This window comes from Lissotriton vulgaris, chromosome 7, assembly GCF_964263255.1.
Source record: "Lissotriton vulgaris chromosome 7, aLisVul1.2, whole genome shotgun sequence".
Lineage (NCBI taxonomy): Eukaryota > Metazoa > Chordata > Amphibia > Caudata > Salamandridae > Lissotriton > Lissotriton vulgaris.
The window spans coordinates 1516311396-1516337505 of NC_141695.1; the positions used below are offsets into that span (position 1 = coordinate 1516311396).

The 26110-nt window shown below is 47.2% G+C and overlaps 1 protein-coding gene across 1 annotated transcript in view; it reads left to right on the forward strand.

Annotated features, from left to right (window-relative positions):
• LOC147705913 (uncharacterized) overlaps window positions 1-26110 on the forward strand; it is a 336615-nt gene that overhangs the window by 301399 nt on the left and 9106 nt on the right. The window contains exons 13-14 of the mRNA XM_086929576.1: window positions 19316-19373; window positions 24741-24808. Of these exons, the coding sequence (XP_086785702.1) occupies window positions 19316-19373; window positions 24741-24808 (126 nt within the window). The remainder of the gene's footprint in view (window positions 1-19315; window positions 19374-24740; window positions 24809-26110) is intronic.

The window sequence follows — 26110 nt, forward strand, 5'->3', positions numbered from 1 at the left end:
AATGGTAGCCCATTCCTTGTCAGTGCAGAGGTGGGTCAGGTCTTGTCCCAGTGCTGTCTCAAAAGCAGTAGTGATACCCCTGTGTGGAGGTGTAATAAGGCCGCAAATCATTTTATGTGGTGTCTTCCTGACCCTATAACATGTAGGTATTGAGGAGTTACGTGTGACTGGTGAGCCTCTGAAATTTCTACCCATTAGCCACCCAGTGCCACTATTAGTGAAGCATGAAGCAGGAATTGACCCAGAGGTAGACCCTCCACATCCATCAATATATCATAAGTTAGTAGGGCAAAATCCCGGTAGAGGTTGTCTAGTGTTTGTATGTCTAATGTCTGCCAGATGGTGAACTCTGCGGACGTGTTAGTGACATGCCCTCTCGGCTTGCCCAGCAGTGGTAATGTCAGTGCATATAGGACCTGGGCGCATGTGATGTATAGACTTCTGCAAAGCAGGAAAAAATCGCTCAGTTATAGGCGAACAAATCTAGCTAAGAAAGGAAAAATGTCCTTTCTTGAGTCCCCTCACTCACCAGGGTTCCCCACGGTGACATGCTTCATCATAGGGGCCATCTCAACCCAGTGCGGGTTGAGGCATGATACGACTTGCGGAATTACGTAGGAGCACTATTTGTGAGGAACTATGTGTGGTGCAGTGGTGTGTATGGAGTTGGGGGAGTTAAAAATATCTAACTAGTGGGCGTAATATCTTTTATTCTTGCTCCTAGTTGATATATTAAAAGCGGGCGAGTCTCTAGGGGGCCTGGTTGTAATGAGTCAGGTGTCCCTATTGGACATCAACATGTTTCGAGCTTCCCCAATGCTCTTCTTCAGGACAGGCACAGGGTCCATCCCTCTGTCTACCACTCCTTAAGTGACCTAAATGAAGGAAAAAAGGAATTGTGCTGCAACTAATAAGCATGCACGGTTAATACATACGATTTACTAACGTAGTATCTTGGTTAGAAAGCAACAATGCGTTGTGGGAGAAATCCTCTCTGGCTTGTTCGCCTAGTGTGTCCCTCGAGACCACGTGCGAACAAGCCAGAGAGGATTTCTCCCACATCGCTCAAGAACCTCCCAGCCCCTCCAGGACCATGAGGCACATTGTTGCTTCCTAACCCAGAGGAAACGGCCTCCAATACCATAGCGAGATAAGGCAGTGGAAATACATTTCCATTCTAGAGAATCAAAGGTCTTTTCTAAGTCCAGTATCAGACACCCAGAGTGTGGCCAACTAAGGACTGAGTATTTGGAGACATGGAAGAAGCGCCACATGTTTAGCCAAGTGCTACAGGCTTGTACAAATCCGTTCGGTCTGAATGGACCAGGTGGCCAGTCGGTCAGCCATTACCCTAGCCAGTATTTTATAGTCTGTGTTCAGCACTGCCAGGGGTGAGGGATTTGCACAACAATGCAAGGAGACTGGCTGCTGCAAGCAGCTCATTGTACAAGTCATGTAAGCAGGGGGTCAATGCAGAGGCATAGGCATTATAAAATTTGGCTTGTAGGCCATCGGGCCCTGGTATCGGGCCCTGGTGTCTTACCCACTGCTTGGGCCCTAATGGGCTTGTGGTTCTCAAACTGTGTGAATGGCTCATCAAGCTCCCCTCGCTGCTCTGGAGTAATAACGGGTAGCCTGATCATGGCAAAGAATGCATCTAGACGATCGGACCCAATTCTCAGGGTCGATTGGTATAGGGAGGTGTTGTGGTGTGTAAGTTCAGCATGGATTTTATGCTGGGTGTGGAGAATTGCCCTGTGGGAGAGCAGTGAAAGAATAAGACCTGGGGCTGCTCCTGACATATCAACCACACCAGTAACCTGCCCGCACAATCTGAGATGACATAGGTGCGAACTGAGTGGTGTTGTAATTGAGACATCGCAGGCGCTCCAACAGTGAGGAATATTTATAGGGTGCCGCTGTTAAATAACAAGCACACTCCAGGTTTGTTCCTGACTGTTTTTTTGTTGTTGTTGTAAAAACTTTATTTCGGCCAATGAGGCCATAAAAGTGCATAATTTAGCATTCCCATGTAGACATATACTATATACAATAATGACAAATTCATAATATATACATGGTTGAATAAAAAATAAAAACAGAAGACAAAAAATAACAAGCATAAACGTTAAAAATACACTGTGGCTGCGGAGAATCAGGAGTCCTTATATAATCCTCGCGTATACAGATTTTAAGAACAATCTTCTTCTAATAAGCCACATAGCATTTAAAAAACGAGATACCGCAAATACAATTACAGGTTCGGTATCATATTTTAAAACTCCACGGCACAGCAGGTAAAGCCTAGATTTTTAGATAGCTGAATTACCAATCGTTTGCGGGGTATGCAGGGCAAAAGAATAAAACATGCATCTCAGTTTCATCCGATCGTTTACAACAAGGGCAGAAACTCAAATTCTCCGGGGCCCATGAGCTAGTGTATTCTGCCAGAGGTAGGTTCCCCCATCTAAATTGTGCATACAATTTCCTCGCCATGGCTTCTCTGAATGACATCCAGAAAGGGTTCTTTTATATACATCTCCTTTATATGTAAGAACTCTCTGGTCAACCTGCCCTCATTAGTACTCTCCTGTAGTAGCGACAAATTTGATTGCCTAAGCTGTTCCACAAGATCCACCCTCGATATTGTTAGGCATGATGACTCAGTGGACAGCCAGAGATCGGGTCTCCCAATCTGGTTGGCAAAGCTTTTAATATGGGCCAACCAGGGTATTTTGCTAGGCTTGAGTCTGGGAAGAAGCTCTTTTAACTCTTCTTTAAAGGAACTCAACTCAGGAGTTACCCATAGCCTCCTCCAGAAAGTCAAAGGCCTAAGGGCAATCTCTTGGTCGATTGGCCTCATTCCCAAGTCCATGCGAAGGGGAACCAGTGGGGTACTGAGTGGTAAGCCAATTAGTTGATGCATTAAGTTATTTTCTAACTTCATAAGATCTTTGGTTGGGCTATGCCCCCAAAGTTCTGCCCCATACAATGTAGCCCCTCTCGCTTGCACCTTATATATCTCCCCCAGAGGGGCAGCTGGCTTAAACATAGATAATTGAAGCATTTTCAATATCCCCCCTGATGTCTGGGTAAGCCTGAGCCGTGCTTTAATAATCTGGGGACCCCACCCAAATTGTTCAGACAATGTTATCCCCAGGTAGTCAAATGTCTTTACTTTTTCAAGTGGAATGCATTTAGGGAGGGATTAGGACGCATGGTCTTTGGAGGATTAAAGACCATAAATGTTGTCTTAGATAAATTTATCTCTAGACCTCTCTTATTACAAAACTGGGCGAACCCATCCAAGGTGCGTTGTATGCCGACAGCTGATTTGGACAATAACAAAGTATCGTCGGCGAACATTAACGCTGGTATTTTCCCAGTGGCCAGTTTTGGTGCATCCGTGTATTTTATGTTATTTTGAATAGCAATAAACCCATTGATATAGAGGCACAATAATGTGGGGGCAAGGACACAGCCCTGTCTGACCTCCTTTCTGACAGGGAAGCGTGAGAAAAGTTCCCCAAATTTGTCACACCTAACCTGGGCGGAATTTTCAGAGTGTAGCCTCATCAACACATTGAGAAGGTAGGGCAGACATCCAAGCTTGCGAAGCACCTCCCACAGCTTGCTTCTAGGCATGAGATCAAAGGCGGACTTCAGATCAACAAATATAAGATAGAGGCTGCCACCTTCTATCTTCACCGTTTTCCAGAAAAGTAGCTGTAATCGGAATAACTGTTCCACAGTGGACATGTTTGATCTGAAGCCCGCCTGGTAAGGGCTCAAAATTCCCTGCTCCTCCATCCACTCCTGGATATGGCACAAAAGGACCCTGCCCATCAGCTTTTGGGTGTTATCAATTAAGCTGATGGGTCTATAGTTGGTAGGTAGGAGAGGGCATCCCTTTTTCAAAATGGGAACTATTTCGGCACCTTTCCAAGTATCAGGAGGATTTATGCCCTTCAGAATAGCATTAAATAGGACACTCAGATGTTGGGCCCAAAAAATGGGTTCTTCCCGAAAGAGGCCCCCTGGAATTTTTTTTGCAACCCAGGGTTTTATTGGGGAGTAAGCTGGTTAAGGCGTTCTGCACTTCCTGGAGCGTGATGTCACCACCTCCCCCCTGATTCGAGACTCTAAACTTGGGTGGTTTTCAACATCACAATCAGACAGGGCCCCAAAGTGTGACTCCCAAACTTCGGGGGCTGTATTGGGCTCTATGGATGGGCGTCCCCCCTCCTCACCAGAGCTAACTAACCTCCAGAACAATTTGAAATTGTTAGATTTGAGCGCTCTCTCCTCGGCCTCCCACCGTTCCGTTTCCCACTCCTTCTTTGCGTTAGGCAGGGTTTTCCTATGATTTATTCTAGCTGACTTGATAGATGACCTATGTTTCCCTTTCAGCCAATTAAAAGCTCTTGTTTTGCTTTACGGCAGTTATTAGTGTACCAAGAACATTTAGGTCTCTCTATTTCTCTCCTAGAAACTTCCGGGTGGAATACATATGTCAGGGTTGCCACAAGATCTTCATCTGTTATTCTAACCTCATCCCTATCTTCTTCAAGTGGCTCCCCCTGTCCCAACATGCTCATTCTCTCTATTAGTGGTAATACCCGCTGGTACATCTTTGCCAGTTTGGGAGGAGATTGCAGGACATGCTTCCATCTGATTTTTCTCCGGTTGTTGGTAGTTACTAGACCATCCCCAGTGGTCACTGGATTTGGGCCTTTGGCAGCAACGGCCAAATTCCCCAGCTTCAATGATACAATCAGAGCATTATGATCACTATCTTGCCTCTGTTGTACTTCGAAGTCAAGGACTTTTTCCCAGGTACTTGTTTCCACCATGAAGTAATCAATTAGTGATGTGTGACCATCACGATTAAATGTGGTTTTACCTGGGAGATCGGACTTTGTCCTCCCATTACAAGCCCTTAATGAATTGGACAACGTAAATGAATAGATTTAAATGGTTAAGGGAGACCACACTTTGATTGGAGTGATGTGAGGTTTTGGAATTGACCAATAGAGCTCCTTATATGGGGGTCCTCCTGTGAATTGTCTATTAAAGGTTCATATTGACAATTGAAGTCACCACTCAACATAAACAAAATTGCTGGATCCAGTGTTGGGAGATAGCGACTTAGGTGGTCTATGGTGGGAGATTGAAGTCTATTAGCTACTGATCTAGAATAAACATTGAGAGCTATTTTTGTCTTGTCGGGAAATGAAAACAGGACACATTGAATGTTATTGTTGGGGGTTGTCATGTGCTCTGCCTCACACCCACAATGAGTGCCCACCCAGATTTTGAGACCTCCCGACGGGTGCCCTCTCCCACCCTTAGTGGCCAGTATGTTAAATGGGGCAAATCCTATCCTATGATGTTCTTCGCAGGCCCAGGTTTCTTGGAATAAGCAGATGTCTTGCTTGTCCACAAAGGCACCCCAATCTGGACTTGAGATTTTATTTTTCAGACCTGCTAAATTCCAAGATAGAATTCGTATCTCCCCATTCCCATTCCTGCCTCTATTGGAACCACCCCATTTGACAGGGAGAGGAAGGGATATGCAGCCTGGTTGCTCCTGACTGCATTTGCCAATGCTACACCACCTCCATCCCTGTCAATGTGGCCCATCTGTAGGTCAGAATAGATAGGTGCGTCCTCCCCACTTGGATGGCTATCCACTATTTGGGTATCTTGCCCGCGTGGACCAGTTCCCTCCCGCTAATCCATTTCTGATTGCTATCATAACTAGCTTCTTGACTTGATTGTGTCTCAAGCGTCAAGAGTGAATTTTCGATGCAAGTGATACTACAATCTAATTGCTTGTGAGTGTTCCATGTTGATCCCAAGTTATGTCCCCTGATGGTTACTTTAAAAGCGTCCCATTAATTCAACCTATCTGTTGCCATATCGCTGTTAAGGTTGAAATATTCTGCTGTTGCAGTTCCCAGTGACTTCCTAAATGGTGGGTCTTCTAATGCCGCGGTTTGGAGTTGCCACTTGGCTATAGCTAGCATATCCACTTACCAAGTGAGTTGCATGAATTGAGGATTGTGGTCCGAGTGTTTTCGACCTAAATCGTCTATCAGTCTAGCCATGGGAAGGAGGCTGGTCGATCCCACCATCCGATCAAATCAAACGTGTAGGCTGTGGGGTGAAGAGCAGAATGAGTAGACTTACGTTTCAGAATTGAAGGCATGCCATTTGTCTACCAAGCCCCAGTGCTGGAGCCAGTCACTTAATACTTGTGCTGCAACTACTTCATTTGGTCTTGCCTCCCCCTTTCACGGTCAAGCCTAGGCCCAACATGACCTCTGGGCTTCTGGCTGGGACCACGACCGGGGGGGGGGGGAGGTGTGCACAGGCCGGGTTGCAGCAATCCTGCATCACTCCGCTCACCTGGTATCAGTGCCTTCGCTATGCAGTAGCTTGGTCCTCTGAGGCCTCCTCAGCACAGAGGCCACTTCATTTGGTCAAACTGTATCAGCAACAGACCCAGAGCAGCCAGTGATGAGCCGCAGCCTGCCGAGCCAGAGGGCGTTATCAGTGGGAGCTCGGTAGCCGTGCATTCAAGTCGGTGGGGGAGACTAAGGTCAATCAAGGTGGCCCACCAACGTGACCTAGAACGGCCGACCAGTGCCGCTGTCATGGCTCCCGGCAGTTAATCTCCATGCAGCCTTAGACCCCTGCCAATTTTCACCCCAGTGTCTGCAATCGTAAGGGCAACTAGCCAGTGCAGAACATCAGCAGGAAGTGATTAGGGCATTATTGCGCAGTGAAAGCCTTAGCTGGGGAAGGATTTTTTTCAAATACAGGGGTGAGTCTCATTAGGAAGGATCCGCAATCTTGGCTCTCTAACCACACCCCCCCCCCCCCCCTCCGAGATGGTGTCCACTAAATGGCCTCGGCGCAAACAAAAAGGATTTCTTCTTTTGCATATGGCCACAACCATTCATATGAGGGAATGCTTGCATGATCCATATTGCCAAAGAGACTGCAGAAGCATTTGCAACCTTTCCATAATATTATGTCTTCTCAGGGACATTAAAGCAGGCACAAATGACCATGTTGCCACCTTGTATCACCTTGTATCACTCCCGAGCCAGAGTCAGAACAAGTTGTTCTAAAAAAAGTACTGCAACAGGATCTTTTGTCTCGCTGGTGCCCCGATGTTGCAACATAAACAAAGATCAGAGGTACAGATACTTTAGATCTGATCATAAACTACAAGGGTGGTGAGTACAATACACCCCTCTCTTTCATTTTAGGAGCCACAATTGAGCTCTTAACTGATTGGTCCTGACGAAAGCCTCTAAAGGTCCCAAGAGGCTGAAAAATGTTGACCACCATCACCAGTGCGATAGACCAGTAACTGGGTCTATAGACACACGTCCTTGTTTTTAGTTTCCCACATCATAGATTTCAGGAATAAAATACACAAGACTTGGTGTTAGGAATTTTATTTCACTTTTTTGGGGCACAAGCACGTCCTCTTTTATTTCTGACCACTGCTGTCAATCCAGTTGGTCTTCCTCCATGTGTAGGTCAGCATACTGAACAAAGGAAAAGACCCAATGATCATGCTGTTGCGGCACAAGAAGGCGGAGAATCAACATATACCGCCCAACGCCTGTGTCCGTATATGTTTTTTTTTTACAAGGATGGTCCTCAATGTTAAGTAAGACCCTAGTGACATAGGACAAGTGGTCCATTCTCTCCCCATTTTGATTTATGCACCAGACGTGACTGAAGGCCCCAATGTTAAAGTTAAGGTATGCCGTTGAATAAAAATCTCATGCAGCACCTCGCCAGCCTCAAAGACCAGCAACTCTGAGCATGGTTCTCCTTCATCCAGGGTGCCTTGATGGACCTGGGTACAGGATCGTTAGTTATACATTTTGATTGAAAACATTCAGTACTTGCTGGTTGTGGTGTAGCCAGGGAAGGAAGTGCATCCCCTGGCACTACAGAAGCCACAAACGGAGGTTTCCTTGCTAGATTGGCTGCGCTGTCTGACAAATTCTTCCTCCACCCTACCCCAGGCTATCAGAGAGGTGTTTAGCAGGTTTAGACTCTAAATGCTTACCTGCACCGTTGCCTGATTGGTCTTGAGGTGATTCTTTTATCTATCCCTTGTTAGCTGTGACAGTCTGTGCCAGGCCACATACAGTGTCTCCTTTCTCCAGGAGTAACTTAGGGAGGCATAAAAAGCATTGCAAACACCCAAGGAGTGCTTGGTCCAATACGCAGATGCCCGCCTGTAACCATTCTGAACAGATCCGCCCACCTGCTGTTCATGCCACTGCTTCTCTGAGATGTGCAGGCTTGAGGAAGAGCCGCCACGCTGATCCATCCCTTCGGGGCTCCACTCGTACAGGAGAACAACCACTTTCTCCTCATCCCTCTCTGGTATCCTTTTCATTTATTATTAAGGCCCAGATTGTATCGGCTGCTGACCGCATTTTTTGGGTGAGAGGGGCAAGGAGATTAGAGCCACTAGCTGCGTACCTACACAGTAACCATCTTGCCTCTCGTTAAATCTCAAAAGTGACAGCACACACCTTGTGGCAACCCTCTTTAAAATCTTCACAGTGATGGTTTGGACCACTGGGCCAACTCTTAGCCCATCAACAACCTTATATTTAGTGCTTAGCAGCTTGGGAAGTTCAAAAAGTGGAAAACACAAAAGATAGAGGGCTTACAAAGTTGTAATCGCTTTTGCTGCTGCCCACTGCTTTCATGACCCCTGTGACCAGGAGCAGCAAGGTCAATCCAAAGCCTACCAAAGGTAAAGCTCAGTATAGTGGTGGTCTTTCATCTATAGTGGACGAGGACCAGCTTTACCAGAACCGATATTTGGAATGAATAAAACAGTTGTCAGTGGGGGGAGCGGAGCTAGCCGGCGTCGATGGCGGACGCGTGAGCTCTCGGCTCCTCGCCTAAGCCCCGGAATAATCCTGTTAATCTATCCTAAACCGTGTCCTATATGCCATAGCGGGCGCTCCTACACCCGCCGGCACCCCTAGATTCTATTGGGGGCCTCTTTGGACATTTGCTGGCGAGCCTCTCCAAGTTATTTGAGAAGCGACTCCTGGCGACTCGGCCGGTGGGGACTGGGCCTGAAGCTGCGCACTATCCTGGAGAGGTGGCCGGGCGACGTCGCCTGACGTGCAGCCTCCGTGCCGGCAGAGGACGGGCTGATCACCGACCGGACTAACACCTGGACTTTTCCATTGCCGGAGCGTCCTCCCCCCCTTTTGTCTGCGATTGCCCCACATCGGAACGACTTGGCCTACCGAGTGGAGGGTCATTAATTGAGAGGACACGGAGCACCCGAACCACGAAGCGGAGCGATCGCCATTTTGATGTGATCACCGGTCCGGATCCCCACTGTGGCGACCTGCTGTCCCCGCTCCCTCACGCCTCGGTGGTGCGACGTTGACTGGTGCTGGCATCGGCGCCCTAACAACACCCTGTGTCTAGCGAGTGTGGGTTCTGCCGAAGTGATCGGAGGCGGTTTGTCCGCCATTAGGGACGCCATCTTAGCTGCATCGGGCCTCTGGCTCAGACTTGGCATCTAGTGGCAGTGGATCGCTGGCTGGAGTATCCCCTGTATTGCCCCTGCGGCCTGCCGACTGCGAGACGCCTCTTTGTTCTGGGTCCCTCTGCTACAGGGGCAGAAGATGGGGAAAAATGACGCAGCCCAGGCAAAGCTCTCCTTTGAACGGCGCAGACCGAAAGGGCCTGATGCGACGGCCCCGGAGTCATCCCCGAAGGGAGCCGATGCGGCCACCCCAGCATCCTCGGAGCTCCGGGACATGCTGGCCGCCATGGAAAAGGTCATCCAGGACAGCATTGCGTCTGTGGGCACTAAGATAGACGCTTTGTCCTACCGCATGGACCGTATGGCGGAGCGAGTGGGCAAACACGCGGAGCGCCTGGACATGGCGGAACGTCGACTCACCGAAGCAGAGGAAGCCCAGACTGAGTGGGACAAAGATAGAAAGCAGTTCGATAGACTTCTACAAGTTATCCGTGATAAAACTGAGGACTTGGAGGCACGCTCACGCAGAGCCAACATCCGTATTACAGGAGTGGCGGAAACCACGCAAACAGGGAAGATGGAACTCTTCGTAGAAAAATTGCTGAAACTGCTGCTCGGGGAGGAGGCTTTTTCCCCTCTGTTCATAGTGGAACGGGCCCGCCGCACGTTGGGCCCCCAACCGCAGCCTGGCGGGCCACCTCGCCCCATCATCACGAAGCTCCTTAACTACCGCGATAGAGACACTGCTTTGCGCTTGGCGAGGGAGAAGGGCAAGCTCCTACCTGAGGGTATGGACATCTCCCTCTACCCGGACTTTACGGCCAAAGTTCAGGAGGAGAGGCGACAGTTTGCGCCGTATGAAAAACAACTGCGTACTCTGGGCCTTGACTACGCGATGCTGTACCCCGCCAAGCTTCGCATCAACACAGGAGGGCGTTCGTATTTCTTTACGGATCCGAAAGTACTCCAGAAATCCCTAAAGTCATGGACACGGGAGCGAAAGGAGGCTAGGCATAGCCAGGAAGACGACGCTGGCTCAGCATCGAATCTGGAAGAACAGGATTAGAGGGCACTGCCGGGACAATTGGATCTTCTCAGCGTGTGTGGGTCGCCGCAACCTGGTACAGCTGCGCCACCCCAATAGGGGCGGTAAGTCTGGTCTACATGAGAGCTGCCGGACCTATTTGGTGGGGCGGCGGCCACACAGCCCGGACATATGCCTTATGGACTGCCGGTGAGGAGGTCGTTTATCACTAATAGGGGGGGGGTCTGAACACTGCTGAATCGTTGGGGGGGCTGGTAGGGTTGTGTTGGGGTTGTTATACTTGCTACTCGAAGGGCACTGATCTACAAGTGGGGCAGGATCGAGGTGCCGATCGGAACTCTTCATTGAGACAGTTTGCGGTGTTGTACTATTTTGGCGCGCTTCGCCCCGGTGCCTTTTGTTGTGCGACTCTCCAGGAAGTTGGTATCGAACTGACGAATACTCTTCTTCTTGAGGGTTGATGGGGGGGATCTTTGGGACCTGTCTGACCTGGTTGGGGGTGGTCGGCTGTGGGTGGGCGGGGGTATGGGGGTGGGCCGAGGGACTGGACAGTTGGGGGGGGTTGTTGCCTTGGGTTGTTTGGGGGGTTTGTTCATATTGAGTGTGGACTGCTATGTGGAACGGTGCCTGTTTGGAAATGCTGATTGGCGACTTTGAGATCAAATGTACTGCTGTGCCCTGTTTTGTCCATCCCTGCTGCTAATACAACTCATGAGCCTATGCAATGTCTAATGCTGCGCTGAATGTACCCACGAGCATCCCGAATAAGCTGAAATTGATGACCTGGAATGTTCGGGGCCTGAACGACTTTCGTAAACTGAGGAAGGTCCTCGGCTATCTCCATAGACGTCATGTCGATCTAGCCCTGTTGCAGGAAACGCACTTACCACTCACTAGCAGGATGTTACAATCTAGGGGGTTGGCGGGGAACATAGTGGCTGCAGGCTTCACGACACACGCCCGTGGGGTGTTAATTTGGGCCAATCCTACATCACAACTGAAATTGATCCCGGTACACGTAGACACGGAGGGCAGGTACGTCCTTGCTAGGTGTGTGGGTAAGGGTCTTGATCTGCTGGTAGTAAATGTTTATGGCCCCAATTATGATCACCCTGAATTCTATGCGACTCTGTCTGCTCTTTGCAGGTCACATGCTCAGCCTGGGATGTTATGGGGGGGGGGACTTAAATTTTGTGTTCGACCCGTCCAGGGACCGCTCCGCGGGCCCTACTCGGCGCCCGGTGGCTTCTGCCACACATATGAAAGCCGAGATAACTAAATTGGACCTAGTGGATGTCTGGAGAGACAAACACCCCACGAAGGGCGGCTTCACGCACTACTCTGCCTTTCACAATGTGCACACTAGGATAGATTACTGGTTAGCATCTCCCTCGGTCCTGGGCGGTATCAGCACCAGCGAGGTGCTCCCACGCACACTCTCGGACCACTCCCCCATTCTCTTACACCTCTCCACTGCCAGAAAGGGGATTCCGGCCTTCACTTGGAGGTTCCCTCCTTTCGCTTTGCTAGATGACGCTTTCCGGGGGGAGCTTGCGGAAGAGATAGAACAATACTTCACTACCAACCTTGGCTCGGTCGAAGACTTTTTTACAGTTTGGGAGGCTTTTAAGGTGTACATTAGGGGTATTGCTATGTCTAAGCACTCTAGTGTGCTACGTTCCATCAGGCGGGAACTCACTGCTCTGGAGACTAGGATAGCGGAGCTGGAGGCTCGACAATTGTCGACACTTGGTAATGCAGAAGGCCCGGCGCTCACCCAACTCCTGTCCAAGTTTCAGGCTCTGGCGGATAGAGAGATTCTTTATATGGGCAAGTACGACACTGCCCGAGTGTACGGTGAGGGGGAGAGGCCAGGTGCCTTGCTGGCTCGCATGGTTCGGGGCTCTCGACGGCCGCTAGTTGTTGAGGAGCTTAGGACCCCGGAGGGTGACGCGGTCTCAGACGAGGAGCAGATACTAGGTACCTTTAGACGATATTACGCTGAACTATATCAGTCCAAGACGCAGGGAGTGGAGGGCGAAATGGACGACTATTTGGAACACATTGCCATGCCGTTCCTCAAGACCTCGGATAGGGAATTTTTGATGGCCCCCTTTCACCAGGACGAAATACTGGAGGCTCTCGCGAGCATGAGATCGGGGAGTGCGCCGGGTTCCGACGGACTCACGGTTGGCTTTTATAAAGCCTTCAAGGACATTCTGCTCCCGCACTTGGTTGCCCTCTTTGATTCAATCTGCGAGGATGGCGAGATGCCGCCCACCATGTGTGAGGCGTTGCTGATCACTATACCTAAGCCAGGGAAACCTCAGGACCTTTGCGGCTCGTACAGGCCGCTCAGCCTGCTGAACGTGGATGCAAAGATCTATGCCAAAGTTCTGGCCAATCGGCTGGCTTTATTGGTCCCAGAGCTTGTCGCCCCGGAGCAGTCCGGATTTGTCCCATGCAGGAATTTAACCTACAACATACGCACGGTGATGGTCACAATGCAACATGTCAAGCAGGAGAACAGCGCGCTGGCAATCTTCCTTGACATGGAAAAGGCATTCGACTCAGTTGAGTGGCCTTTCATGGTTAGAGTACTTCGAAAGCTGGGCCTTGGAGAACCGTTCCTGCAGAGGATTGGGGCGCTATACCATCGGCCTACTGCCAGACTACGGCTGGGAGACAGGGTGTCGGAGCCGGTACACATTGGTAGAGGCACTCGGCAGGGCTGCCCTCTGTCCCCGTTGCTCTATGCATTGGTCGCGGAACCCCTCTCTTGCGCCATACGGGAGTACCACAGTCTGGAGGGTATAAGTTTTCCCACTTACAAAATAGGGATTTCGACGTACGCGGATGACACTCTACTGTATGTCCGGAACCCATAATCTAACCTGACCTCGGTTCTCCGGGAGGTAGTCCGCTTTGGCTCGCTCTCGGGCCTGAGAGTGAACTGGGACAAGTCCATTGCTTTTCCTCTCACCCCGGTGACACAACCTTTTGCTATGGAGTACCCACTACAGTGGTCCTCTGACTCAGTCCGTTATCTGGGTATCCGCCTGCATACAGATCCTGAGGTCCTCGTCAGGGACAGCTACGGAGTTGCTTACAATAAATTGGTTGATGATGTTGATGCCTGGATCAAACTCCCGCTCTCTCTTCTGGGCAGGATCGCTCTCATGAAAATGATAGTGCTTCCCCGGTTCCTGTTCCTTTTCCTCAACATACCTGTGGTCCTGTCGAGAGCATTTTTTAAACAACTCACCCAAGTCATGATCCGGCTGGCCTGGGGTGGTAAGCAACCAAGAGTACAGTGGACGATCCTGACTCTCCCTTGTGAGATGGGGGGCCTGGGAGCTCCAGATCTAGAGCGCTACTATCGAGTTGCGCAGGCCTCGCACCTGCACTCGTGGATCCATGGTGACGCACGCACGCCGCACCTCATATTGGAGCGGTTGTTTGCGGACCCACTCCTTCTGCCTGCCACTATTTGCCTACCCACGGATCGGTCGATCGGGCGGATGGACTCCCTTAAAGCGACCAATCATGCCTGGAACTCTCTGATGCGTTCCCGCGGCTGCGCCCTTTTGTACTCCCCATTGATGCCTGTAGAATGGGCCCTCTGGCTGGACCCGTTGGGCGAGAGAGGGGTATTCAAGGCCTTGCGTGCCCTCAGCATAGCGAGGATGGAGGACTTGTTCTCGGAGGGCACTTTGAAAACCTGGGACCAACTCACTACTACAGAGTCGGGCCCCTCCTTGCTACAGAAATTTCAATTTCACAGACTTCGCTCTGCGTTCCAAGAGGTCCTGGGCCCTACTGTGGAGGAGCCTGAGGAGATCCCGGAACTGACCTATATAATTAAATCCACGTCTTCTGCTAAGCTAATTTCACAGGTCAACAGGTTGGGAGTGGCGCATCAGCGCCTACAACCCTCTAAAGCTAGAGCGGCCTGGCAGGACGATTTGCAAACCCCCATAGATGACGTTATGTGGCGATACTGCTGCTCCAGCACGCGCAAGATTTCCCTGAATGGCAGGCACAGGCTGGTGCATTTCAAATTCCTACAGCGGGTGTACTATACCCCTGAGCGACTGTACCGCTATGGCCTACGCCCCACTGCTGAGTGTGAGCGTTGCCGCACATTGGTGGCAAACTTCTTCCATTTGGCGTGGCTTTGTCCCGGTGTACAGGCATTCTGGGGGGAGGTATTTGCGGAACTTGACCAGATTCTGGGGGAGACCTTGCCGCGCACCCCGGCGCTTGTGCTTCTTGGTTACTCTAAGCCATTGGCCCCTTCTCTGCGCCGGCTAGTCGATATGGCCCTGCTGTTGGCCAGGAGGGTGGTTGCGGCCTGTTGGATGCATGGGCCCCTACCTGCCAAAGCGAGATGGTTGCGAGACCTACAGTACTGCTGCACTCAGACAGAACTGTACAGCGACCTGTTACCGCCCAGGAGTAGGCCCAAGAATTTCTGGGATCTTTACAAAGAATACCTGCATAAGGGGGAGGATGGCGACTCTGACACTTCTGAAGTAGCTGAACTCCAGGACCGGGTGGTGGAATAGTGGCTTGAACGCATGCATTTCTTTCCCCGAGGGGAGTGGGTTGGGGTGAGTTTCGGGACGGGGGGGGCACACTGAGGTTCTGGACCCTGGGACACGATTTAGGGTAGCACTGGGGGGGACAGGCATTTACGGTGGGACGGCACGGGTTGCAGGGCAGGCACACCTTGAGGTACACATGACTGACTGGGGTTAGCAGTTCCAATGACACACTCGGGGGGGGGGTAGGGGATTAGTTGGGGTAGTTCTAAAGACCTTATCTCAATTCTAGACCTTTTTGCCGCGATCACAGTAGGGGATTGCCAGTTGACACACTGCCCCAATAAGATGCCTTTGGAGAGACGTTGCACTTGGTTATACTGGAATAACGACTCATAATTGCGCCGCCGGGCCCCCGGGATGCCGGCAAATTGGCTGTGTACGTTTCTTCTCGATCATCGCTCGCATGTTTTTCCTAAAATGTGATATAGTGCAATGTGAAAATGTACAGACTTGGTGGCGTCAATGGCTTTGCTTTCAATAAAGGTCTTTAATAAAAAAAAAAAACTGTTGTCAGTGTTGCCTCCCCATATTATCCCTATATTATCTCATCCATCCTGCATCCCAATATTATTGTAGGGCTGGGACTGTTTATTCTCATTGTTCAAAGGCCTCAGCATCTGACTTGCTGCAATTTCACACCCCTAAATAAAGGCCTTTGAAACAAAAGTCCCGAAATTAAGTAATTTAACAAAGATAACAGGCTGGCAAACCTCTTAGCAACAGATTTTTTGATAATTTCGCGTGTTTTTTTAGTGGCAGGCAAGCCACTGAAGTCTGGCTAATGCGGAGCAGGAGCAAAAAGTATATCCACTGGAAAATCATAGTTTTTGCCTCACCCTATATTTTTCGCTTGCATTATCACGTCATAGTCTAGGTCATGACAGCACCCCCACCCCTCACCGCCCCCACACCCCCTCCCAGGTTGTGACAGGGGAGGTACCTGCCAAAGCAGATGGTAATTTTAATTATGATGTGGCCCTGATAAATTTCATTAGGTCAAAGCTGCATATATTTACTGCAGGGAAAAGGCATGGTCAATACAGGGGCATGAACATTAGGTTGACATAAGCACCAAAATCCACACGTTACGCCACATTTTCTGGATAAAACTCTGAATGCCCTATAATAATTGCACCTGATAAATTCCAAACACCTTGGTGTCAGACTTTTTTTGGGTCAGACACAGGGACATCACAATCGAGGCCTCTTTTTTTTCTTTTACAACTAGTTCTAACATGCCTTAAACCAGATAACTAATGGCAATTGAAGACAGAACCTTAATCTCCCAGTGCGACTAATTCAAATTTGAGACCATTGTGTGGTCCAACACAGATCCCGCAGTAGATGCATTATCCCTCTGAGTCATCAGAACCGGTGTATGACAGTTGTTTGCTTGCCTTTTTGACTCCATACCACCAGAGTCACTTGAAAACTGCACTGCATGGACCTGCCTCAAAGGACCTGCTTCATCTTTCACAACCTTGTTATTGTGGAAAGAGTTTTGTATATGGTATAAATGGGATTGCTCAATAAGCCGGCCAGCCTATTGTCTGTAAACTAGAGGCGTGTTTTAGAGTTTCGTGGACAGGTTACTCCATCTAAAAGGTGAAGCATATTCCGTCCACTTTTTTAACAGTGCATTTTATCATATTTAAATCCTATAAATCCTAAATCTGCATCTAATTTGTTAAATTGCCTCATTATACGGTGAAACGCATCTGTACGTCTCTCCCTCTTTTACTCTCCCTCTCCGCCTTCTCTAAATCTTTATTTCTCTCTGCCTGTGCGTGCTTTTCTCGATCTTGCCTTAGGCCTGTGTTGCATCCTTAAATTAGGCAGTCCACGATGGTTGCAGGGTGAGAAGATAAGTTTATTTCAAAAGTTAGAGTACAGCACCAAGGACCCTCACAAAGCAACTCCCATCATCAGCCACCAGTAACAAACTGCTCTACTGGAGCTTCCAAGAGTCTAACATTCGACTGTGCTAGAAAACCAAAGGCATTGAAAGATGCAACTCAGTAATACATGGAGAAACAGAATAACATAAGGATATAATACACCTCCCCCCTTCAAAAACAAAAATAAACAGAAGAATAACAATAAAATAATTCTCAGTTGAGAAGAATGAAGTATGTAAGAACAAAAAACAATCAATTATTGTGCAAAATTAAACTACATAATTTTCAAGATACTTTGTTTTAAACCTTTGTCTAGAGTGTGACAACTCCATGAGATTAGAGTAATCAGATCCAGTAGCTTCTTTAGACAACGTTTTTGATTCCTCTGCCAACCCTTAATTTATATAACTTTCCTGTACCTTCACCTGCTCTTTCAAAGCAGGAGAGTCACCAAATAATGTAGACATTTCATAATCATCCTGCACATTCACCTGCGAGGGCTCTTCATTCAAAGTGGGGTACTGTTCATTCTGGAATCTTACTACAGAGCATCATCCAGTTGCCATGGAGCAGGATGCATGCACTGCAGCCAGGATACCACATTTCCCTTCACACCATCTATGGAATAGTTCAGAGGTTTTTATAAGACCACTATTAACTTTTGCAACATTCCTTTTGATACACCACTTTCTACCAGTAACCATGACTGAATGATTGCTAACTTTAACAATTTCATTCTCAAGATAAAACTGAGAACCCCTTTTTTTTTAAACGGTCTCCTGACACGGATACGTTCTCCCACAACAAAATATTCCTCCTTAACTCGCTTGGAATCATCATTCCTGAGTTTAGATTTGGCTTGGCAATCGTTCACTCGTATTCTCACCTGATCATGATCAGGAGTACAGTTATGAACACCAGAATTGGCAATGACCCATTCTCGGGACAAATCATTAAAAGACTGTCTACCCCTCAACAAAGTAAAGGGTGTAACACCTGTAGTGGTGTGAGGGGGATTATTGTAGGACAAGTTTTTTTAGCTCACCACATCCTGCACGTGTAGCACAGAAGAACAAGCAAGCTGAATGGAGTCTTTCAAAATGCGATATACTCTCTCCACTAAACCATTTCCTTGTTGACTATAGAAAGCAGTGGTGAGGTACTTAACACCAAAATTATTTTAAAAACTTCTCATATTGTTTGAAACAAATTGAACCCCATTATCTGACACCAGAAATGCGGGAATACCATTTGAAAAAAAAAATGTTTTTAAAAATCAATCACATTGTCAGTGTTAGGTTCTTTCAAAAATTTAAATGAAACCCACTTGGAAAAATAGTCTACCACCGTCAAAATGTTTCTGTATCCAGCATTCAACCCGCCGATGGGACCAATATAGTGGAATCCTAATTTTTCCCAAGGTCTCTGAGGAAAACTGACAGGGCACAAAGGAGAGGTATGAGTGCAAAGAGCCTTCTTCTCATGACCACACTCTCTACAGCTGTTCACAATAGTCTTAACCAGATTGCCCATTCCAGGCCACCAGTAATGAAGACGTAACCTCTTCTTGGTTCCTGTGATGCTCACATGTCCTTTGTGAGCGAATGCAACTAATTTGTTTCTTAAACAAACAGGGGGAATGAGTGAAGAATCTCTCAAGATAAAAATACCTTGCACACTTAATTCATCCTTGACTTTAGAGTAAGAAATGAGGTCCTCTCCAACTTGACCTTCTTTTGGCCTTCCATTACAAATGAATCTCTTGAGAGTCACTGGAGATGTGGCAGAAACAGATGCATGGTCCCACTCAAGACAAGAAATAACATCTTTAGCTAACACAAACCCATCCAGTAAGTCCACAACAACTTACTTTTCTTCTACAATCATTTCATCACTACTGGAATTAGAAAGGCATCTGGAAAGAAAATCTGCTTTGAAGTTTTTTCCTCCTAGAATGTGTCTTATGGTGAAGTTGTAATCATATAACTTAGAAAACAAGTGTATCAACCTAGGACTGGCATTTCTTAACCCTTTATCATTCCAAATGAAGACTAGTGGTTTATGGTCTGTAGCCACAGCAAACTCTCTCCGGCACAAATATGTTGAAAAATGCTTAATGACCTGTGCATGTTTTGCTATAACACTCTCTACCTTTTTTACTCTGATCCTGACCCTCTCTTAATCTCAATCTCTTTTTTTTCTATCACAGTCACAGCAGGCATCAGAAACATGTATGAAAGATCTAAAAGGAAAAGTCTGTCTTCAAAGTAAGCATTCTTTAATATTTCTTACTTCTTTTGTCAATGGTAATATTTGCATGTGTCTTTTGTGTCTCTGGGCTTTGAAGGGACAAGTTGCAATAGAGAAGCAAAAATATTTAGAAAAGACAATCAATCCACCTGCGGAACAAATTTGGCACATGTCATGTATCTGTGGATCTGTCTTGGTTACAGTGGCTGAAGCAGACAGCCGTTTCTAGGTCCAAGAGATGGCATTGTAGCAATATCCTTCATTGGGGATAACATCTTGAGGACATGCAAATAAGTAAATGTTTTATGTTTGTTAAACACATATGTAGCACTGCATGAATGTGGCATTATACTGAGGCTTTTGCAGATATAAAGATGTAGGGCCCGATTCACAGAACTAACTTAAGACAAAATCCTAAACTTACTACCATTTTAGTATTCACAGAAGGCACTTACTCATTTTGGTATTCACAAAAGGCACTTACTCATTTTGGTATTCACAGAAGTTAGGATTCCTAACTTTAGGACTCCTAAATGCCTTCTGTGAATACTAAAAGTCTTAAAATTAGGATTTTTTTCAGTTTAGGAGTAGTAAAGTTAGGACTCCTAACTTTAGGACTCCTAAATGCCTTCTGTGAATACCGAAAGTCTTAAAGTTAGGATTTTTCTCAGTTTAGGAGTAGTAAAGTTAGGACTCCTAACTTTAGGACTCCTAAATGCCTTCTGTGAATACCGAAAGTATTAAAGTTAGGATTTTTCTCAGTTTAGGAGTAGTAAAGTTAGGACTCCTACCTTTAGGACTCCTAAATGCCTTCTGTGAATACTGAAAGTCTTAAAGTTAGGATTTCTCTCAATTTAGGAGTAGTACAGTTAGTACTCCTAACTTTAATACTCCTAAACTGAGAAGAATCCTAACTTTAAGACTTTTGGTATTCACAGAAGGCATTTAGGAGTCCTAGAGTTAGTAGTCCTAACTTTACTACTCCTAAACTGAGAAAAATACCAACTTTAAGACTTTCGGTATTCACAGAAGGCATTTTGGAGTCCTAAAGTTAGGACTCAAAACTTCTGTGAATACCGAAATGAGTAAGTGCCTTCTGTGAATACCAAAATGGTAGTCAGCTTAGGATTTTGTCTTAAGTTAGTTCTGTGAATCGGGCCCATTGACTAGGCATACTTCAATGTTTAGGCACAATTCCTGGTTTCAACTTCACTGCGACCTGCTGTAACTAACTTGGTCCAGGGAAAGTGAACACAAATGAGTTCAGTTCAAGTGTGCATTATTTAAATCCAGACACTCACACTAACATTTATGATGGTTCGTGCAAAGAGAGGTCTGGGGAGAACAACACTTTTGAACAGGAAGGGAGAAGGGGGACATCAGCTCTGCTACTAACTCTATGGAACGCAAACACAAATGTTAGGGTTAGGAATAGGATAAACATAATATAGTAAATTTGATACAACTGCTGTACAGTGGGTTGAGATTATTAAACCACACATACTGCAGGCTTATATAATTTAGAAGAAACACCTCTTTACCTGGATAATCTTGTTAGTAAAAGACACAGCAGTCACAAGAGCATCCTGTTTGAGATCTGTCTCTGGAGAACGCTCATGAGAATACAAGTGTTATTTAGTGGCAAGTTACCTTCAACATTCCTCACAACACCAGCAAACCATAAGTCAATTATTAGGTATCCCCTTTGTCAGATAATGTATGCCGGAATTGTTTTGTTATCACGAATCACAAATCTTACTACAATTCAGAGCACATTTCATCTCATACCAAGATCCCCTCAGTTACTTATCCTGATGAGATTCATATTTGCAACTTGAGCATGAAAAAGACCTACCTCACCAGTAATCTGTATAGAATGAACCTCACCTTTAGTTTTTTCTTGATGAGTGGTCATGTGCTGGCACTAATTATCCCAGATAAAGTGCCAGGCAACTTTTTAACCCGGACAGATGTCAACACTTACTGCAGATATTGACTGCATTTTCCCTAATCAAAACATTCAATCAATAAATCAATCAAAGTACTTGTAAAGTGCGCTACATACCTGTGAGTGTCTCAAGGTGCTTAGGGGAGGGGGTGCCGCTACTGCTCGAAGACCCAGTCCTTGAGGAGTCTTCTGAAGGTAAGCAGGTCCTGGGTCTGCTGTAGGTGGGTAGAGAGGGTGTTTCAGATCTTGGCGACAAGGAAGGAGAAGGATCTGCCACTGGAGGTCATCCGTTGGATGCGGGGGACGGCGGCGAGGGCGAGGCTGGCGGAGCGGAGCTGGCGGGTGGGGGTGTGGAAGCTGAGTCTGCTGTTAAGGTAGGCTGGTCCGGTGTTGTGGAGTGCTTTGTGTGCATGGGTGAGGAGCTTGAAGGTGATCCTCTTGTCGACGGGGAGCCAGTGTAGGTCTCTCAGGTGGGGGGTGATGTGTCTGCGGCCAGGGACATTGAGGATGAGTCGGGCGGAAGCGTTTTGGATGCGTTGCAGTCGTCGCAGGTGTTTGGCTGGGATTCCTGCATAGAGTGCTTTGCCGTAGTCCAGTCTGCTGCTGACGAGGGCTTGAGTCACCGTTCTTCTCGGTTCGGTAGGGATCCACTTGTAGATCCTGTGCAGCATGCGGAGGGTGTTGTAGCAGGAGGAAGAAATGGCATTGTCCTGCTTCGACATGGAGAGGGTGGAGTCGAGGATTAATCCTAGGTTGCGTGCGTGGTCAGTGGGTGTCAGTTCTGTTCCCAGCGTGGTTGGCCACCAGGAATAGTCCCAGGCTGAGGGGGTCAGTCCGAGGATGAGGACCTCCATCTTGTCTGAGTCCAGCTTGAGTCGGCTGCTTCTCATCCATTCGGCGACGGCCTTCATTCCTTCATGGAGGTTGGTTTTGGCGGTGTGTGGGTCCTTGGTGAGGGAGAGGATGAGATGCGTGTCGTTGGCGTAGGATATGAGGTTGAGGTCATGCTGGCGGGCCACTTGTGTGAGGGGGGCCATGTAGACGTTGAACAGCGTCGAGCTGAGGGATGAACCCTGGGGTATGCTGCAGATGAAGCAGTTGGATTTGGATCGGAAGGATGGGAGGCGGACGCTCTGGGTTCTGCCGGAGAGGAAGGACGTGGACCAGTCGAGGGCCTTTTCTTGGATTCTGACTTCTTGGAGGCGAGTCTTTAGTGTGCGGTGGCAGACCGTGTCGAAGGCAGCTGACAGGTCCAGGAGGATGAAGGCTGATGTTTCACCGTTGTCTAGTTGGCGTCTGATGTCATCTGTGGTGGCGATGAGGGCTGTCTCGGTGCTGTGGTTTTGTCTGAATCCGGACTGGGACGGGTCTAGGATGTTGTTGTCCTCGAGGTGGCAGGCATTGTAGCCTTCTTAATAATTATGCAGAATGAACTCACCGACAGTAAGCTGTTCTTGGAATCCTTTCAAGTTGAAGCCATGTGTAATTGGTTAGTTGCTTACCCTTCATTCTTGCCTCTATTTGTCCATGCACATGCCCAAAGGGCTCTTAGCTCGTCTATTCATCTCTGTACAGTTGAAAAGGAATTTCCTATATCGAAATTATTTTCGTGGATGTATGCTGGGACTACTAAAAACTCACAGATCTAGGAGACACAGCTGTGTGGTGAACAGTTTACAAATGTCATCAGTCAGTCCATCGACAATGACACAAGCGAGGTGCCACTAGATTGCCGAATTTGATTGTACTAGGCGCAACGGAATATTGAGTATAGGAATATAGTTGTATTGGAATATCGTGGCCAGAATATTGGGGGAAAAAATCAAAAGGTAAGTGCATATAGAGGAAGTATAGATTTACTATTCTTAACTCCACATCTGTGCACCTTGAAAATATATGTATCTCAAGGTACATATATGTGGACTTATATGTGGACTTAGGTGACCTCAAAAATTCCGGTCAGAATATTTGGTGCCATTTAAGTCCCATCTCAATATTCTACTATATTTTTCCTAAGAGCCATTGCAGTGCAGCCAGTGGTGGCACAGAAAGAATAGGTACCCCAAATATACTGCCTTCATTCACTTTGCCCAGCATCATTTATTTTCAATATCACTGTGGGGCAGATTTGTGTTGGACTTGCGCCACGTTTAAGCCGCCGTTGCGTTACGCAACGGCGGCATAAACGTGGCGCATCCCTGCGACCCATTTACAATGTAACGCATCTAGGCAGATGCGTCACGTTGTAAAGCCCTGCGCCACATGTGGGCGTTCCGGCGCAGGGTGGGCGTTCCAGGGCAGGTGCGCCTCGCAAAAGTGCCTGCGTGAAATCTACAAGGTTTCACGCAGGCACTTTTCAAAACCCTGCGCCTGCTTGAAGCAGGCGTAAGGCTTGACGCATCATTGCACAGATAGGGCCCCCCAGAGCATTGCTGGAGCTGTGTCGCGCTTGCGACGTAACTCTAGCAGTGCGCCGCCTTTACGGTACAGATGCATCACGCATCTGTGCCGTTTTTTCCCCATGGTGCGCCACATTGTAAATGTGGCGCACCATGGGTGACGGAGCTGTGGCGCACAATAACTGGCGCATCCCTGGGGTTGCGCCAGTTATTGTAAATCTGCCCCCAAGTGTTTAGCAGCAATCCCCATTGTTATCACATAGTTATGCTTTGCTTTTTTGCCCTACAATCTCCCACTACCCATCTAACCGTCGATGCTGTTCCTTTCTAGACATTTTATTTTTCCATCTCTTGGCAATAAACAAAAATAACTGCATCCTCTGCATTGCCACTGTTACCTGTATTTGGGCTGTTTTCCATGTCCTGCCCCAAACACTGCCTCAGCCTAAAATACAAACCTTGCTGTGCCTACTGTGTGTTCCCACAAGAGTCCCTATTAGTTCCTTCATTAGATCATTAGAACAAGCTCTTCATCTGCTCTTACCATTGTTCCACAATTTATTCTAGTGCACTCTTTAATTTTGCTTAGCATTCACTCCTAAAAACACACCCTGTCTAGTTCTTATTTTGTAGTAAAACTGGGTTCAGTTCTGTCAGGATTTGCTTTTTTTGAAACACATTTTTATCTAGCACATGATACGATTGAAAGTAACTTTTTTTGCAAAATATACAATTTGGGTCACTATTACTCAGTTCAATAAATTACCATAAGCGTGATGATAGTTTGAGTGGGCCCTGTGCAGACTGGATCATTCAACAGCATGTTGAAGCTGAGCTCTGAAGTGGATCCGTCATCCAGGGAGCTATTTCCAGCTATTTCCAGGACGAGCCAAGGAAATACTAACAAAATCCTGTAACTGTTATCCTTTATAAAGAAGGGTGTCACATGGTATAGAGCTCTCTGACATATGTCTGTTATTAAACACCATTGATTGTGATCCACCTTTGCTGATATGCCTTCTCTTGCTGCATTGCAGAGCCCATAGAGGGGTCTCCAGTTGGGAACCTCCCATTAAGTGGATCAACAAAATTCACTCCCAGAAATGTAAGTATAGATAATGTTCACATGACTTGTATTTAAGCAAATTAGGTTAGCATCATATTGTACTTCTACTATTCTTTCTATTCTTTTATTCTATTATTTTCCATTCATTCTATTCAGATGTATTCTATTTTTTTCTATTTATCCTATAATTTTCTTTTTTTAACTCTACTCTTGTTATGTTATGTTATGTTAATAACAATTTCTTGAGCGCACGTACACCCTTGGGTTTCTTGGCGCTATTGATTCAAGACACTAAACACAGTTCTAAGCGTAAGCCTGTTGGAAGAGTCACGTTTTTTAAGACTTTCGAAATGCCAGTAAATCATTGCTCTGTCTAATAGGAAGCGGAAGAGCGTTCCAAAGAGAAGCAGCCAGATGGTGAAAACAGCTGCCACCCTGGCGTTTCTTCTTAAATGAAGAGACATTTGCAAGGCTTAGATGTGTAGAGCGTAAGTTGCGCTGAGGTGTATAGTAAGTAATGGACTTCCTAATGAATATAGGGCCATTATCATGGAGCGCCCTGAGGGTGATGCACCCTGCCTTGAAAGCAATTCGCTGGGCCACTGGCAACCAGTGGAGTTTTTCCAACCCAGCTCTAATTGATTGCCACTTGGGTTGCTTCCAGATGAGCCTTGCTGCCTGGTTTTGAACCATCTTGAGGCGTTTTAGTAGGCCAGTCGGAAGACCCAAGTAAAGACTGTTAGAAAAATCCAACCGGGAGAGGACAAGGGCAATCACTACTTGAATGAGTGTAGGGTGTGTTAGAAGGTGGGCAATTTTCCCAATCTTCCTGAGTTGAAAGAAACTAGAAGAAACCACCATTCCTATCTGCCCTTTAAGAGACAGATCCTCATTAAGTATGATCCCTAACCTTTTAACCGATTGGGTCTTTGTAGGAGGGACTCAGGGCCTGATGGATACCCTTATCAGCATTAGATCATAACATGTCCTGGACAGCCAAAATGACAGTTTCTGTTGAGTGAGATGGTCGAAATCCCACTTGATTTGGTTCTAAATATTCTGAACTTTCAATAAAATTGGACAGACACCTGGATACATGTGCCTCCAGGAGTTTAGAGAAAGAAGGGAGGAGGGAGATAGGCCTATAGTTAGCTGGATCTAGGGGTCTGCTCCTGGTTTTTTTAATAATGGGATCACAGTGGCATTTTTAAACCTATCAGGGACCTTGCCCTGTATAAGTGATTCATTCAAAAGAGGAAGGATTCCTGATGGAATAGCTGAACACACCTCCTTTAGAATATGGGGGGGGGGGGGGCAGCTATCAAAGGGGGAGCCAGATTT